This window comes from Thalassophryne amazonica, chromosome 1, assembly GCF_902500255.1.
Source record: "Thalassophryne amazonica chromosome 1, fThaAma1.1, whole genome shotgun sequence".
Classification (NCBI taxonomy): Eukaryota; Metazoa; Chordata; class Actinopteri; order Batrachoidiformes; family Batrachoididae; genus Thalassophryne; species Thalassophryne amazonica.
The window spans coordinates 8,067,590-8,082,236 of NC_047103.1; the positions used below are offsets into that span (position 1 = coordinate 8,067,590).

The window sequence follows — 14,647 nt, forward strand, 5'->3', positions numbered from 1 at the left end:
CTTGAGCTTTGATGTAAAAAGTGTTGGATCAGAAATAATGCGTGTATTTGGATCTCGGAACATCTAAGTAAAACTGACCAGACGCCCGTAATGTCCGACTGTAAGTGTGGAGAGTTAACATTTCTGACAAGTAGGAAGGTGTGAGGCCATTAATAGTTTTAAAAACAAACATTAAAATCTTAAAATCAGTTCTAAAATGAACTGGAAGCCAGTGGAGTGAGTAAAACTGGTTCTCATGATGGCCATAACTACTGCATATACCAAGTTTGTTTAAGATTGACAAAAGATGGCTCACGAAGTTACTGTGATGCTTCAAAGCATGCCCCAATTTGCTATTCGGGATCAAGGGGTATTACAGTCATCAAGTCTGGAGTTGATGAAAGCACGAATGGCCGTTTCAAGATCATGTCTACTGAGAAAGCGCTTTTCTTTACCCAGAAGACATAGCTGGAAAAAACTTTCTTACCTGTTGATCGAACCTCAGACAGCTGTCAAATATCACTGCCAAATTCTTGACAGCTGGTTTTAAATAATTAGCCAGAACACCAAAGTTTGACGGTACAACATTTTGCATGCCAGAATGTCCAAACACAACAGTCTCTGTTTTATCGTCATTCAGGTAAAGGACGTTTTGGGACAGTCACTGATTTACATTATGAATACAATTAAATAATGAAGTCAACACATCGCTTCCATTAGTCCTCATAGGCAGATAGATTTGCAGATCATCTGCATAATAATGACAGGACAGGTTGTGCTCAGCTATAATTGACCCCAACGGCAACATGTACAATGAAAATAGAATAGGGCCAAGAATAGAACCCTGTGGCACTCCACAACAAAGAGGAGCATTTGATGAGGAGGGGTCACCAATCATATTGGAAATACTTCTCTCAGCCAAATACGATTGAAACCACTTAGGTACAGTACCGTGAACCCCAACAAGATGTTCTACTCGGGAAAAAGGACTGTGTGGTCCACAGCATCAGAGGCTGCTGTGAGGTCCAATAGAACAGCACAGCAGGATTCACAAACAGTGTGATGTCATTATTACTTTTAAAAGTGCTGACTCAGTGCTGTGTCAAGATCTGAATCCAGAATGGAATTTTTCAAGAATTTTTCAAGAAAGATTGTTTTCTAAAGATGTCTGTAACTGTATATATATAAAAAACAACAACATTATTTTAAAACCTTGGATAGAAATAACAGATGTGAGACAGGTCGAAAATGAGATAAAACTGATGAGTCGAGGTGAAGTTTTTTTAAGAAGGGGTTTGAACCACAGCGTGTTTAACAACAGCTGGAACAGACCCTGAACTAAGACAAGAGTTGATAAACGTTTGGAGACCCGACAGGATTAAAATCTCTTTTAGCACCTTAGGATAACGTCTGAAGGACAACCTGCAGGTTTTGTGTGTTTCTCGACCTCACTGAGGGACGACAGAGAGACGGACTCAAACTGATCGAGCACAGCAGAATGTGCACGAGGAGCAGAGTGTGCACGAGGAGCAGACGGTCCAACATGACATTAATGATCATCATTCTGTCTGACTGATCAGACTTTATCAGTGAAAAACTGAAGAATTGACTCAGGTTGTTTTTTTTTTTTTTTTTTTTTTACCATTATCTTTTTTCTCTCATCCCTCAATTTCACCTTCTGTTTATTATTTCTTATTATTATTTTAACCTTTTTTTGGTTCCTATTTTATTTTCACTTATTTTTTGTCACATTGCCCCATTTTCTTTTCTAATTTTCTCTTTCTGAGAACATTCTTGTTGTTTCTCTCTTCCCTCACATTTTCTTCTTTGTTCATTTTCTGTTAATCGTTTTCTCTCGTTAAGTCTCGTCCTCTTGCTCCTTCTTGACCCACCTGTCTCTCTCTCTGTCTCTCTGTTTCTCTCTGTCTCTCAGGGATGCTAAGAACATGGCTAAGGATGTGAATGAGGCACTAGTGGACATGATCAGAGCAGAGCTGGAGGTGGATCAGCTGGAGGCCATGAAGAAACTGGCCGGGATCAGACAGGATAAACGGTACCTACAGGACATCTGGGGCTGACCGAGGACAAGGAGATAAGGACATTTTTACGGTATCCACTGGAAAGTTTGCTTTCCCCCCTGACCTTAAACTATATATCAGCATGTTCAGCCGGCACCTCTGAAGCTGTAAAATCGTGAGCGTTGACGCCTGGAGGAAGTTTATACCACCTAATACCGTGGAGATGGAACGTACGCCGCCGACCCGAGGACACCGGTTTACTTCATCTTCTTCAGCTCTGCTGATGGAACAGGAGCGAGCTTGGTCGGGGTCACAGCACTGGAGACTGGTGCTGTGGCAGTGCATTTAGTGCAGACAGGCCGCCGGCGTCCCCGCTGCTGTGTTCACCTCTTTTGGCTGAGATGGAGTGAAAAACAGAGAGCGACAACCCGCACGCGAAAAATATTTCCAGCTTTTTGTCTTTGTGCCAAACCAGACGACGTCCTGCTTCTCGGCGTTCACGCCTCATGTCATGTTGATGTCACTGCACATTTATGTCGATCCAAACACTGTCTGTGCACTCAGAGTTCATATCTGTGCCAAAGCCCAACAGGCTCCTCCCTCTGACGCTAAAATTAATCAGTGCATTTTTCTGTTCCCTGTTTTTGCATCCAAACCTCAAATTTAATGGTTTATTTTCAGCTTCAACTTCACTTTTTTTAAGCTGTACAGCTTTTCAAATATCACATAACTGACAAAATCCCGGCATCATAATGTCAGTTTATTTTTTTTGAAAAGTGTTGTGAAATTACAGCTCATTTTATTAAAGAGAACATGTTTCCATAGCAAATGTTTTATTTTCCTTTTCAACTCCGTCTGCAGGAGGACAGGCATGTGCACATGCACAACACTTTGAAATGACCACAAGTTTCTGTTGACCTTAACATCCATAAGCTGTCTTGTAAATCACTTCAGAGGGTTATCTGGTTATAAAAACAGCATTTTTAGATTTAGAAGTGTTTATTTCTCCCCAGCTTAAAGAGAAACAGATTAGATTTATGCAGAAATAAGTTGTTTCAGAGCGCTTTCCATCATCTTGATTTGTTTTGTTTGAGCGAACAACCAGATGATGTCACAGTGCTGTTGTGAAGGTGTAGGAACACGGACCCACAACAGGGGGCGTTAAATGAACGGACAATGGATAAGCCAAACAGTAACAATTTAATGTTGTCAAGTGCACAACGGAATACAGACAAATACAGTTTTGGTACCACAGACAATTATATGTAGAGTGACGTGTGGGCAGGCTTGAGGATAGGAGACGTACGTCCTGAACCGAGCCGGATCCCACACGGCCCTCACCGCCAACGGATCTGAAGAACACCGGAGCCGCCAAGTCCTGGAGCCCCAGGTGGCCACCGTCTCCAGCTGTCAGACCGGGTACTGCTGGCAGAGAACAGAAACAGTTTTGATGAGTGTGAGTTCGCACACTCAGTAATCCCACAGTCTGTGTTCTTTTGGGAGGGAGCACCTCCACCTCCAATCACACACTCGTGCAGCTCCTGTCTAACCACTTATCTGGTTGGAGTGTGAAGCGAAGCCGTCGCTGATCACACCAAACGCCAATCCCACCGATAAGGCAAACCACAGGAAAACGGCTGCAAAGAAGTTCAGACTATAAGTCAGTGTTAAGTTCAGCAGAGAAATTACCTCCAAGGTAGCCGATTTCTCGGCGGGGAGGTGGAGTTGCAGTCCTGCCTTTATGGTGGTGGTGATGTGATGTGGATGAGTGACAGCTGGTGCTGATGACGGGTGACAGCTGTCACTCCCGGTTGCTATGACGCCCTCTGTGCTTGAAGCCCGCACTTCAAGCAGGGCGCCATCTGGTGTTGGTGGGCCAGCAGTACCTCCTCTTCAGCGGCCCACACAACAAGTGCCTCTCTACTCTGATTGGTTGTGGCTGTGTGCTTCCCAGCATCCCTCTCCCAAGTCGGGGGAAACCCCCACATTATGTGTGACATCACTATCATAGATAGTAAGGGTCACTACCTTAACCTCTTAAACCCTAGAGTCCCCAAATTTGGGGACTTGCCCTGTTTTGGAACATTTGAACACTCATAACTAACCAATGCTGACACCAACATACACTTATTATACATCAAAATGTCAAGCAAAGTCTCCTCTACAAAAGTATCCACTTCAGTCACATATCAACTAACCACAGCTGAAACGCCAAGCAAATAAAGACATAAATCGGAATTCTTTTTTTTTTTAAAAAGCCTCATCCACCCCTACCAAGTATTATTTATTTTCAATTTTTTTGCATCCACAACATCCCCTAGGACCTGTCTTTTAGCTGATCCAAACTTTTGCATTTTTGACCTTGTACAAGCTGAGAAATAAATTATAATGTATGGGTATGTGATTTGGTGAAATAGGCTCTAGGGCTTAAGTAGTTTAAGGCCGTCTGCTCTTTTTAAACTTGTCCTCTTCAGGGGAAATATTATGCATTTTTTTCTAGACAACCTGAATTTTTAACATATTGTCAACATCATATTATGATTCACCTATTTAAAGGCTAATAAATAAAATAGTGGTGCCAAAGAATTTTTTTTTATGTCTTAAATCTTAAAAAACTCAGCGGCGGTACACCTTTATTTTATTTATTTTTTGCTTAAGAGTTGGGCTTAATATTTGTACCTGTTATGTCTTTTTTTTTTTGTTTCCTTTTTCCCCCACACAATCTCTTGCTCCACTCCTTATGTAGATAATGGTCCAAACATAGTGATCCATATTGTGGTCTTATTGTTGTTGTATTTTCTGGAGTATTTTTTTAACTAGTTTGGGAGGTCCGGCAACTTTCACTCCAGTGCAACTTGTATCCAAAAAAAATCATGCATTCTTTATTAATAACTATTTATATGGGGCTTTCCCAGGAATCAAAGCTCTAAAAACAAGAGCAATCTGAGATTTCTGATGTCTGCTAAGGGTTGACGAGGACTCACAATAACAGATATGTGATTTATACGTGACCCGGATTTACCTGGATCTGGGTTCCACAACATAATGCAGTAACTTCATACTGATCCAGAATGGTTCCGACTGATCAAGATGTTGCAGTTTAATTCACAAACTGAAACAAAATGTCGTATCCATGAAGTAGTTTTGACGTAATCCTTAAAAGTCTACAAAATGAAATCCTGATCCAGATCGCCTCCAAAATTTAATGGAATCTTCCAAGGCTTAACACCAGTGTGTGGTGAAAATTTTGTGAAAATCTGTGAAGTAGTTTTGACATAATCCGCTCCCACAAAGTGAAGCATGCAAATTGAAATCCTGATCCGGAATCCTGATCACCTCCAAAATTCAGCAGAGTCTTCCATGTCCTAATATTTGTCTGTGGTGCAAATTTGGTGAGAATCCGTGAGGTAGTTTTGACGTAATCCTGCTAACAGACAGACTAATAAACAAACACCAATGAGTTTATTACATCGGACGTAATAAACTCCAATAATAAAAGAAAACTTCAATGATTCACAAAAATCCCAAATTATAGAGCTGATAATATAGAAAAAGGGTGCAAATCGATAACTAAAACAGCCTTAAAATATGATGGTCTGGGGCCTGTTGTAGGAGCTCCTGGGCTTTTGGCAACGTCAGACCCATTTTTAGCCAAGCAGACGCTTGACAAAAAAGTCGTGAATACTTCATCCAGATATTCCTAAATAAAAAAAAAAAATCTGTTTCATGAAAAAATCCTGAGAATTCTCATAGTTGACAAATTGGACTCGTGTTTTTCTGATTCAGGACAAACTTTCTCAAAAGGTTTGGTAAGCTTCGGTTTATTAACGTCAAGTTTTGTTTTTCATATTCCGAGGCGAGTGAACGTTTATTGATCCATCGTTTCGATTTCAGTCAAAGCAAACAAAAGCATTTCATGGACGCAACCTTCAACAAACAAACAAGCAGCGGGGAAAAAAATCTAAGCTACGTTCTGCATAGAGCTTCATCTTAAAATTACTTTCAAAGTTTTCTGTTTGTGTTGGTGAAAATCTTGGGTTTGCTGTTTAAAACGAGTCTCCGGTGCAGAAAAGGTTTTCCACGGAGGAGAGATGAGCTGCGCTCTGTGCCTGTTTTAAACTCCAGGCACTGAAGGGGATCCGACCACAACTGGTGTGTTTGCCTTTGCAGGCTTTTGGTTTTGGAGATCTGCAGCTTCGTGCAAAGAGAAACTAAACTCTCACAAACTGCAGTCAAAACAAACGCAGCTGTGCCTCGTCTTATCGCAAGAAAGACATTTAAAGTAAATCATTGATTTTTCTTTTCTTCTTTAGACATTCCCGTGCTTTGGAAATGCAACGTGCATGGGCGTGCACATGGGGAACAGTGCAGGTTTGACTGGATGCGGATGAGAAAAATAGAAACGACTGCAGAGATAAATAATGAACTGATTGATTGGGGGCGATTGTTTTATTTAAATTTTAGAGTTAATTTGATTCTTCAAGGTGACTTTGGCCGGAAGATGAAGGCGACGTTTCCTAATTGAAGGGCTTCTTAGCGCCGCGCCCTGGAGAGCGCTTCTCAGAGTCAAATCCTCCAGCAGCGCTCTTTATTTATCCTCTTGCAGGGACGGGAGCAGGGAAAAAACAGTAAGAGTGTTTACAATCTGCGGGTGGATTTGCAGCACATTCAATAGAGTTTTGAGCCGAGTGAAACACTCGCTGTCACACAAGAATCCCGATGGTGAATAATTGGTTTAATACAGTGTTGTTGAAGGCAGAGCTGTCCTTGTGTTTGTACCAGCTTGCCCTCCCCTCCCCGTCACCAGAGGACCAAAATCAAACTAATGATGCAGTGTGTGTGTGTGTGTGTGTGTGTGTGTGTGTGTGTGTGTGTGTGTGTGTGTGTGTGTGTGTGTGTGTGTGTGTGTGTGTGTGTGTGTGTGTGTGTGTCTAACAGCACCAACAGCCTCATCATGCACATGATGTATCGACTCCATTTAATGCAAGCAACCAATTTGTCGTTCGTGTGGCCTGGAGAAATGACAAAATCCTCCCAGCGTGCTGGAACAGCAGCTTCCACTAAGAACCAAAAACTATTTGGAAGTTCAACAGACACCTTGAACATCAGAGCTGCGTGAGGCAGGTTCTGGCTGTATTGTGGAGCTGCAGCTGCCACCATGTCCGCAGGAGACAGACGGGACGTTTGGTTCGACGCCCCTCCTGGTGGCGCCCTCGCTGTGCCTGGCACTCGGTGTTCGCCCACTTCATTCTCCCCTTCGTGGATATGATGCGTGTCTATACCACGGAAAATCCTCTCTTTTTTATGCACTTTGATATATGCACCCTTGTGTTGTGGTTTGTCAGCCCTCTACCTCAGGACATTTTGTTTTAAGTGATATTTTTTTAAACAAAAATGTTGATTGTGATAATAAAGTATTTTGTTGTCACGTACAATGTTTGGCGAAATTCTCTCCTAGGTCTTTTGGATCCTTTGGATGTATGAAGCTTAAATATGAAAAAGTATTGATATCAGTATTGGCATCGATATCAGTGATACTGGGCCTGTATTTATTTGGTATTGGATCAATACCAAAATTCCCGGTATCACCCACCTCTACTTCTCACCATGGGAGTGCATCTCAATTTGGTGCACCACCGGAACCAACAAAACAAACAATAGTTACTACCTGGGAATTTTTAAAATAAAACTCCTAATGCCATGTAAAGTATACATAATGCAAAATAAAATACATAAACTAAAATTATGGCAGTCAATTGTACGCTTCAACTCTTCTTGGAGTCTTAGCACAAAGACAGTTTTGACATAACTGATACCATTTAAGGGGACTAAACAATCCAGCCTCAGTGTACTGTACATTCACAAAATATATGGTGGCCATCCCAGGGTGGCAGCTGCAGTCAGGTAGGGGTCATTGAAGGATTGCACAGAGGGTCAACATTTAAAAATGCTCCAATGTTATTGAAAAGTATACCATGTTAATTGTCCTATCATAAAGATTCCAAAAAGGGATAGTTTGGATTAGTGTGCCTTAATTGAGACAGTGGCGACATGAGTCGAAAAAAAAAAAAAGGGTCACGTGACTCATATTGCCATCTTGGGGTCAAAATAGTGTTCGCTGTTAATCTATCTGCATGTAAATCCAGCTGTTTTATTTATTTATTTGCTGAAAATGCTGGGTTGATGTGCATTTTGATGCACAAATAGACACAACAAGGGCTTCAAGATGTACAGATTCCCTTCAGATCCAAACAGAAGAATAATTTGGGAAAATAAAGTCAGCCATGTGGGATGGAAGCGACTTCATCGTCAAGTTTTGTGAGGTAAATTTATTGTTCAGTCCCATGTACAGTAAAACTCACCTAAACCATCGTCGTATAAACCAGATATTCAGTTTTTGTATTGTTTTCCATGTAATAAACATCGTATATAACGGATTTTGTATAACAGATTTTTTGCTCACATTGGATAAAATATGACGTCCGATCACAAAGTATTTCCATTAAAAACCCAGAGCAGTCTGGACGTGCACAGTAACAGAGGTACAAATTAAAGTTCAGCTCTGACACTTGCCGATTTGAGGAGCGTGGGACCGGAGTCATTTCTGTGATTAAAAGTCCGACTGTTCAGACTCGGACCCGCAGCCTGATGTGCACTTGTTAAATCAGACACAAATGGCTGTGATTTGACACTTTTATGCTTTTACACCTTTATCTGCCATCATATTATAACAGTTTTTGCAGTGCGCACGCTGATTGCAAACGGAACAGAAAAGTCGGCACATTTACAGCACAAAGTTGGAAAAAAAGGAAAATGTTCAGCTTACCTTTGATTTGGAGGTGATGACTGTAGAAAGAAAAGCCTGTTGATGGTCAGATTAGTCCAGAATAAAGTATAATCCAGTGACAGAGAACTTGAAAACTGTCGCACACACATCAAGAGCTGCAGCTGCATAAATCAGACTTTAAATTAAATCATCATAGATTGTGCAGGGGTGGTGGCCAAGTGGTTAGTGCACTTGGCTTTGGTGGGGAAGATTCCTGGTTTAAATCCCACCCCTGCCACATTTCTCCATGTAATGGTGCATTGCGTCAGGAAGGGAATCCAGTGAAAAACTTCTCCCAGTTCAATGTGTAGCGCCACCTCGGATTTGCTGTGGCGACCCTGAGTGCAATCGGAGTGGTCGAAAGTTACAAGATCACCATAAATTGTAAATTTGATAGCTTAGCTATTTTTTTATTTACTTTAATTGCACCTGTACCTGGATGTGTTGCTTTATGTGGTTAAATTATTTTAAAAAATGTTGGAAACATTAAAGGTTCATTCAGTAGTTCAGCGCAGTTGGAACCAAAATGGCACCGTGTTCTGAGTTGACACTGCTCTTTCAATTAAGGCACTCTAGTTTGGACTATCTGTGACAGCGTGTTGTGGTTAGGGGTGAAAAGTTAGAGTTACTTCAATTTTGATGTAAAATGATGCAAATTATTGGTTGAGCTATACTAGGATTAATAGAAGGAATAGTTTTGACTGTAGTAAGACTGTTTGGTCTCCAAAGAAATGGTCAAACAAGGTTGATGTCTGATGGATACTATGACATATGTTAGCTTGTAACTTGATAGCCAAGCATGACAGACAGTCCAAACTATACCTTTTTGGAATCTTTACAACGAGACAAATACTGTGGTGTACCATTCAGTATGATTGGAACATTGTTAAATGTTGACCCCTGTCTAATCCTCCTACACTGGGATGGCCACCATACATTTTTTTGTGTCGGTCATGGTACACTAAGGCTGGATTGTAAATGTGGTTTAGTCCCCTTAAGTGGTGCCAGTTATGTTAAAATTGACTTCAGGCTCATGGACTGTTTGTGGAATTTTGGACGGCTGGATGAACAAACAGGACGGTTGTTGTCGTCCCTTCTGGTGGTGTTTCAGCCTCCGAGATTAACGGCCATGATGGTGAGCTGGCCGGTCACTCTCACCAGAAATCACCTCAGATTGACGATGTTTCAAATGGCGGCTTCTTAATTAAAAAGCTTCCTGCTGGCTTTTTGTCCCACAGTGAACCCGGAACACTGCGCTGACAAGATGGCGAGGGATAAATGAGATTGCTGGAGGTCACTGCGGGCGGCGTGCACCTCCATGATGGATTCCCCCTTGTTTAGAATGGCTTAAATGAAGCAGAAAGATGTGTGCTGAAGATAATGACCGTGATTATGGAAGTGTCGGGCGAGCCAAGTGGAGAGGTGCACTTTATGTCAGTGAGCTGAGAGGTTTTTTAGAGAGACCTGTTTAACATTCAGCTTCCTGGTGCAGAAAGTGTGAGCGCTGATAAGGAGAGAAACCCGGACCTCCCACATGCTGCCGGGAGTTTGGCTTCATTAGGTGAGGGCAAAGGCATCTGGGCCATTGGGCTTAGGTCTGTGGACGCTCTGACCGCACCAGAAACACATGTGCCAAACTCACACTGTGCTTCTGCACAAGCTCGTCACGTGCACTGATAAACCAGCAGCAAGAAGTCACAGTCGGCCAGCAGGACTTCCATTCTCAGGTCAAATCCACACAAAAAAAATCAACACTGAGCCGTCCTTTAATTACTGCAGAGAACATAACGGAGGCAGAGTTCAGCACCCACAGAGCCGCGACTGCTCACAGACACGTCGACCCTTCTGGATTCGACCCTGAAAATGTAGGTCAAGGTCAGTGCCCTCTGATCCAACATGAGAGGGATGGGAGATGAACTTGTATCTCTGTGAAAGACATCAGAGGGCTGATTCCACAATCTGCACACTACAATATAAATGGACAACTAAATATACATCTGACAATGTGTCACTTCATCCCAATCAATCACAAGTATTTTGCTGATCAATATACACTCACTGGCCGCTTTATTAGCGGCCAGATTAACAAGCAACCTGTTCAATTGCTTGTTAACCCAACTGGCTAATCAACCAATCGCATGGCAGCAACTCAATGCCTTTAGGCTTGTAGACATGGTGAAGACGACTTTTTAAACCTTTTTAAAGTTTAAACCGACCATCAGAATGGGGAAGAAAGAGGATTTAAGTGAACTTGAACAGATGGGCTGGTCTGAGTATTTCAGAAACTGCTGATCTACTGGGATTTTCAAGCACAACCCTCTCTAGGGTTTACAGAGAATGGTCCAAAAAAAAGAAAGACAAATCCAGTGAGTGGCAGTTGTGTGGACAAAAATACCATGTTGATGTCACAGGAGAATGGACTGACTGTTTGAATGGGTGACTGCGTGATGCCATCATGTTAATATGGAACAACATCTCTGAGGAACGTTTCCAACACCTTGTTGAATCTATGCCATGAAGAATTAAGGCAGTTCTCAAGGCAAAAGGGGGTCCAACCCTGTCCAATTAGCAAGGTGTACCTAATAAAGTGGCCAGTGAGTGTATGTTTTAGATGCTCCATCTAGTCTTCTTGGTTGTTCAGGTACACACACACACACACACAAAAGTGTTTTTGGACCATGTTTGGTTCATTCCATATCAAATCACTCGGTTTCAGGAAAGTTTCCCAGGTCACCCTCTCAGACTGGCTTGAAAAAAAGTCCTAGGTGCTCAAATACCGAATATTAGGTCTGTGTCCCAAGTAGTTGTAAAAAAAAACAGCCCTTTGACATTTTAATTTATTTTTCTTAAGAACTTTCGTGCGACTTTGACCATTAATATTTCCATTGTTATTAAATGTATGTAGGGCTGCACTCTGCGTTGTGTTGTTATGACTCTGCCCACTCGCTCCCCTCAGGACGTGAACTCACGATCCTCGCCTGGGAGCCGAACTCTAAAACCCAGGGCTCTGGCCTTTTGACCTAGTGCAGCAGATAAGTGAATATTTACTGAGGGATCCTTCAAATGATGATGCAAACATGAAATTTGGCACACATACTCCTTAGACATTATTCTTTTAAAAATGCCGAGTGGCCACATGAACTTTCAATAGGCAGCCAAGAAGGGGTCAATTGAAGAATTACACAGGGGTCAAAATTTAAAATGATCCGAGGCATAATTGTAAAGTGCTTTGAGCTTCTGATGCAGATAGAAAAGCGCTATATAAATGCAGCCCAGTTACCATTTTAGTGGGTGATTTGATGTGGAATGACCAGTTGTCTTTCAATAAACTACTCCAAAACATAATCACCTCTGCATATCCATATAAGTAAGATTCCCACCAGGTTTGAAGGAAATCTGTGAAGTTGTTCTTGAGTTATCTTCTCCAGACACGCACAAACATACACTAGTGAAAACAATACCCAGTTATCATGCTTCACTGAGTGCAGGATAAATTGGTGTTGAGTAATTGCGCGGTGAAGTCCAAGGATGGACAGACACACAGATGGAGCTCATTTCAATAGCTTCCGTGCTTCCGGCTGTTGGAGCTAATTAGAGATTTTTGTGGTTGCTTGGCAGGTTTTCAGTTGGCATTGTCTCATTCACAGGTTGTACTGTGGCTCTCTGCCTAGTTTTTCTAGAATTTTGTTTTTTTAGTCTGATTCTATGTGTGTGTCTGTGTTTTTTTTATCATTAATACTATTTTGATGCCTTTACTGGAACATGTAATGATTAATGTTACCAAAAAAAGGGCAAAATACAGAATCCTCTTAAAGTCGATAAATGAATCATTCAAATGGCACATTCTTCCACAGCACTAGGTGGCGACAATATCTCAAGTCGTGTTCATTTGTAATCACTCTTTACTGTGACATCACAGCTACTTATTTACTTAACTTTAACAAGCTCACCACAAGAACCAGCACAAGTGATTGAAAATCCCACAGCAAAAAGAAAGAAAATGGGGAAAACATTTTTGGCACACAATGACCTCAAAGGGCAGCGGTGCTGAGACAGCTTCTGATTGGTCCAATTTCTGTGTCAAAGTTAACTAAAATTAAAGTTGGGTGTGAAAAATCTCAGATTTATTTGATTTGCTTCCTGGGAGGAAATCAGGTGAATTCACAGGTCGCTGCTCATTCTGTTTTAATTCCATGAAATTCGAGGTTTGAGGCCCAAAGTGAAAGCAGCGGCAGCAGCTGGGTGGCGTTCGGGATCCGTGCAGTCAGCAGAAAGCGTTCGCTGCTGCTCGTCGGCTCGTCTCGGTGCCAGTTTTATCATTAAGGACGCTCTCAGTCCGTCTCCACGGTCAGTGAATCAGGAGTGTCAGCTCAGCTGTTTGATGTGACAGTGATGGCCGACATGCAGTCCCAGCTGTGCACGTGTCACAGACACCGCAGGAAAACCTGTGTTTGTGCAAAAACGTTGTCGCGCACGGATCCAGTTTCCTGTTGTTCTGGGCTGTTTATTGATAACGATGCTACAAACTGGAACTGGAAGTGATGGCGGCGGCAAAACGACGCCTTTTGTTTAGGAACAGAAACGTGTTCGGTGTCTGTCAGAGTAACGATCACTGACAAAACGTCTTCACATCATCAGAACCAAACTTCAGCCACAGAATCTCTGAGACTGTCAGTAAATTCATTCATTCACTTATTTTCTGATGTTTATCTGAGTCTGAGTTTCTGTGGCAGCAGACCAAACAGCTCATCCCCCACTTCCCTGTCCTTGGACAAGTCCTCTAATTCTTCCCAGGGGGATCCTGAGGCCTTCCTGAGCCAGGTGGGAAATTTCATTCCTCCATCCCTTAAATTTTGGCAGGGGTGGTGGTCAAGCAGTTAAGTGCATTGTTTCTGAGCATAAGGTTCTCGGTTCAAGGCCCCCCTGCCCATTCACCATGTAATGTGGACTTGCTTCGGGGGGTATCTGGTGGGAAACATGCCAAATCAACACACCTCGATTGTCCCGCGGTCATCCCGAGTGAAGCTGAAGGGATTTGGGAGATTGTTTTTAAAATATGTCCCGAGCCTCCCGGTGGACCTGACTGATGCTCCTTGGTGTGTCCTTGGACATTGTCTCAGTCCACTCGGCTGTAAATGGGTCCCGGCCTTTCCAGGGGAAGTAACCTGTGGTGTCACATCCAGCTACGGCATCTGGAGATACTAAGCATCAGTCCAACAGTCCTCAGGACCTACATGGAAATTACTTCTTCTTCTAGCATTCACCTGAAACTAGATCCGCCCCTGCAGCCTGGAGGTCAGTTACTGAGCAGAAACAACTGGATGAGAAGTAAAAGACGTGCAGATGGACAATCTGTTGTAACTTTAATGTGCTGTGATGATCAGCGAGCTCACTGCAGCCGAATTAAGGGTCAAGTTTCTAAAGATGGAAGATGGGACTGTGAATACAAAAAAAAAAGAAAGAAAAAAAAAATCAGAAACTTCTACCTTCCCAGCCAGCAGAGTGTCCAAATGTCCTGTTTGTGTTCAGTCACTGCTGTCCTAAAGCTGCTGGACGACCAGCGGGACAAATTTAAAGACACAGAAGTCGTCACTCATGTGATCTCCAGTCACAGGTCACATGGCTCCAAAAAAGTGCTTTACGTCAAACTCCAACATGTCAGTTGCTCCCATGGAGGCCTGAAAAAGACCTTCAAGGACATCCTGAAAGTGATCGTTTATCCACGGCACAAAAATCGATGAAGCCAACAGGATGACTGCAGCTGAGAAACAGAACGGCCAGAAAAATCTGCATCAGCAACCTGCCGGATCTGAACAGTCGCCTC

At 42.5% G+C, this 14,647-nt stretch overlaps 1 protein-coding gene across 1 annotated transcript in view; it reads left to right on the forward strand.

The window, feature by feature from the left end:
• The window catches only part of mtrr (5-methyltetrahydrofolate-homocysteine methyltransferase reductase), a 100,270-nt gene extending 98,169 nt beyond the window's left edge, over nt 1-2,101 (forward strand). Inside the window, exon 15 of the mRNA XM_034159769.1 lies at nt 1,913-2,101. Within this exon, the coding sequence (XP_034015660.1) occupies nt 1,913-2,057 (145 nt within the window). The 3' untranslated portion in view covers nt 2,058-2,101. The remainder of the gene's footprint in view (nt 1-1,912) is intronic.
• Nucleotides 2,102-14,647: the final 12,546 nt, after the last annotated feature.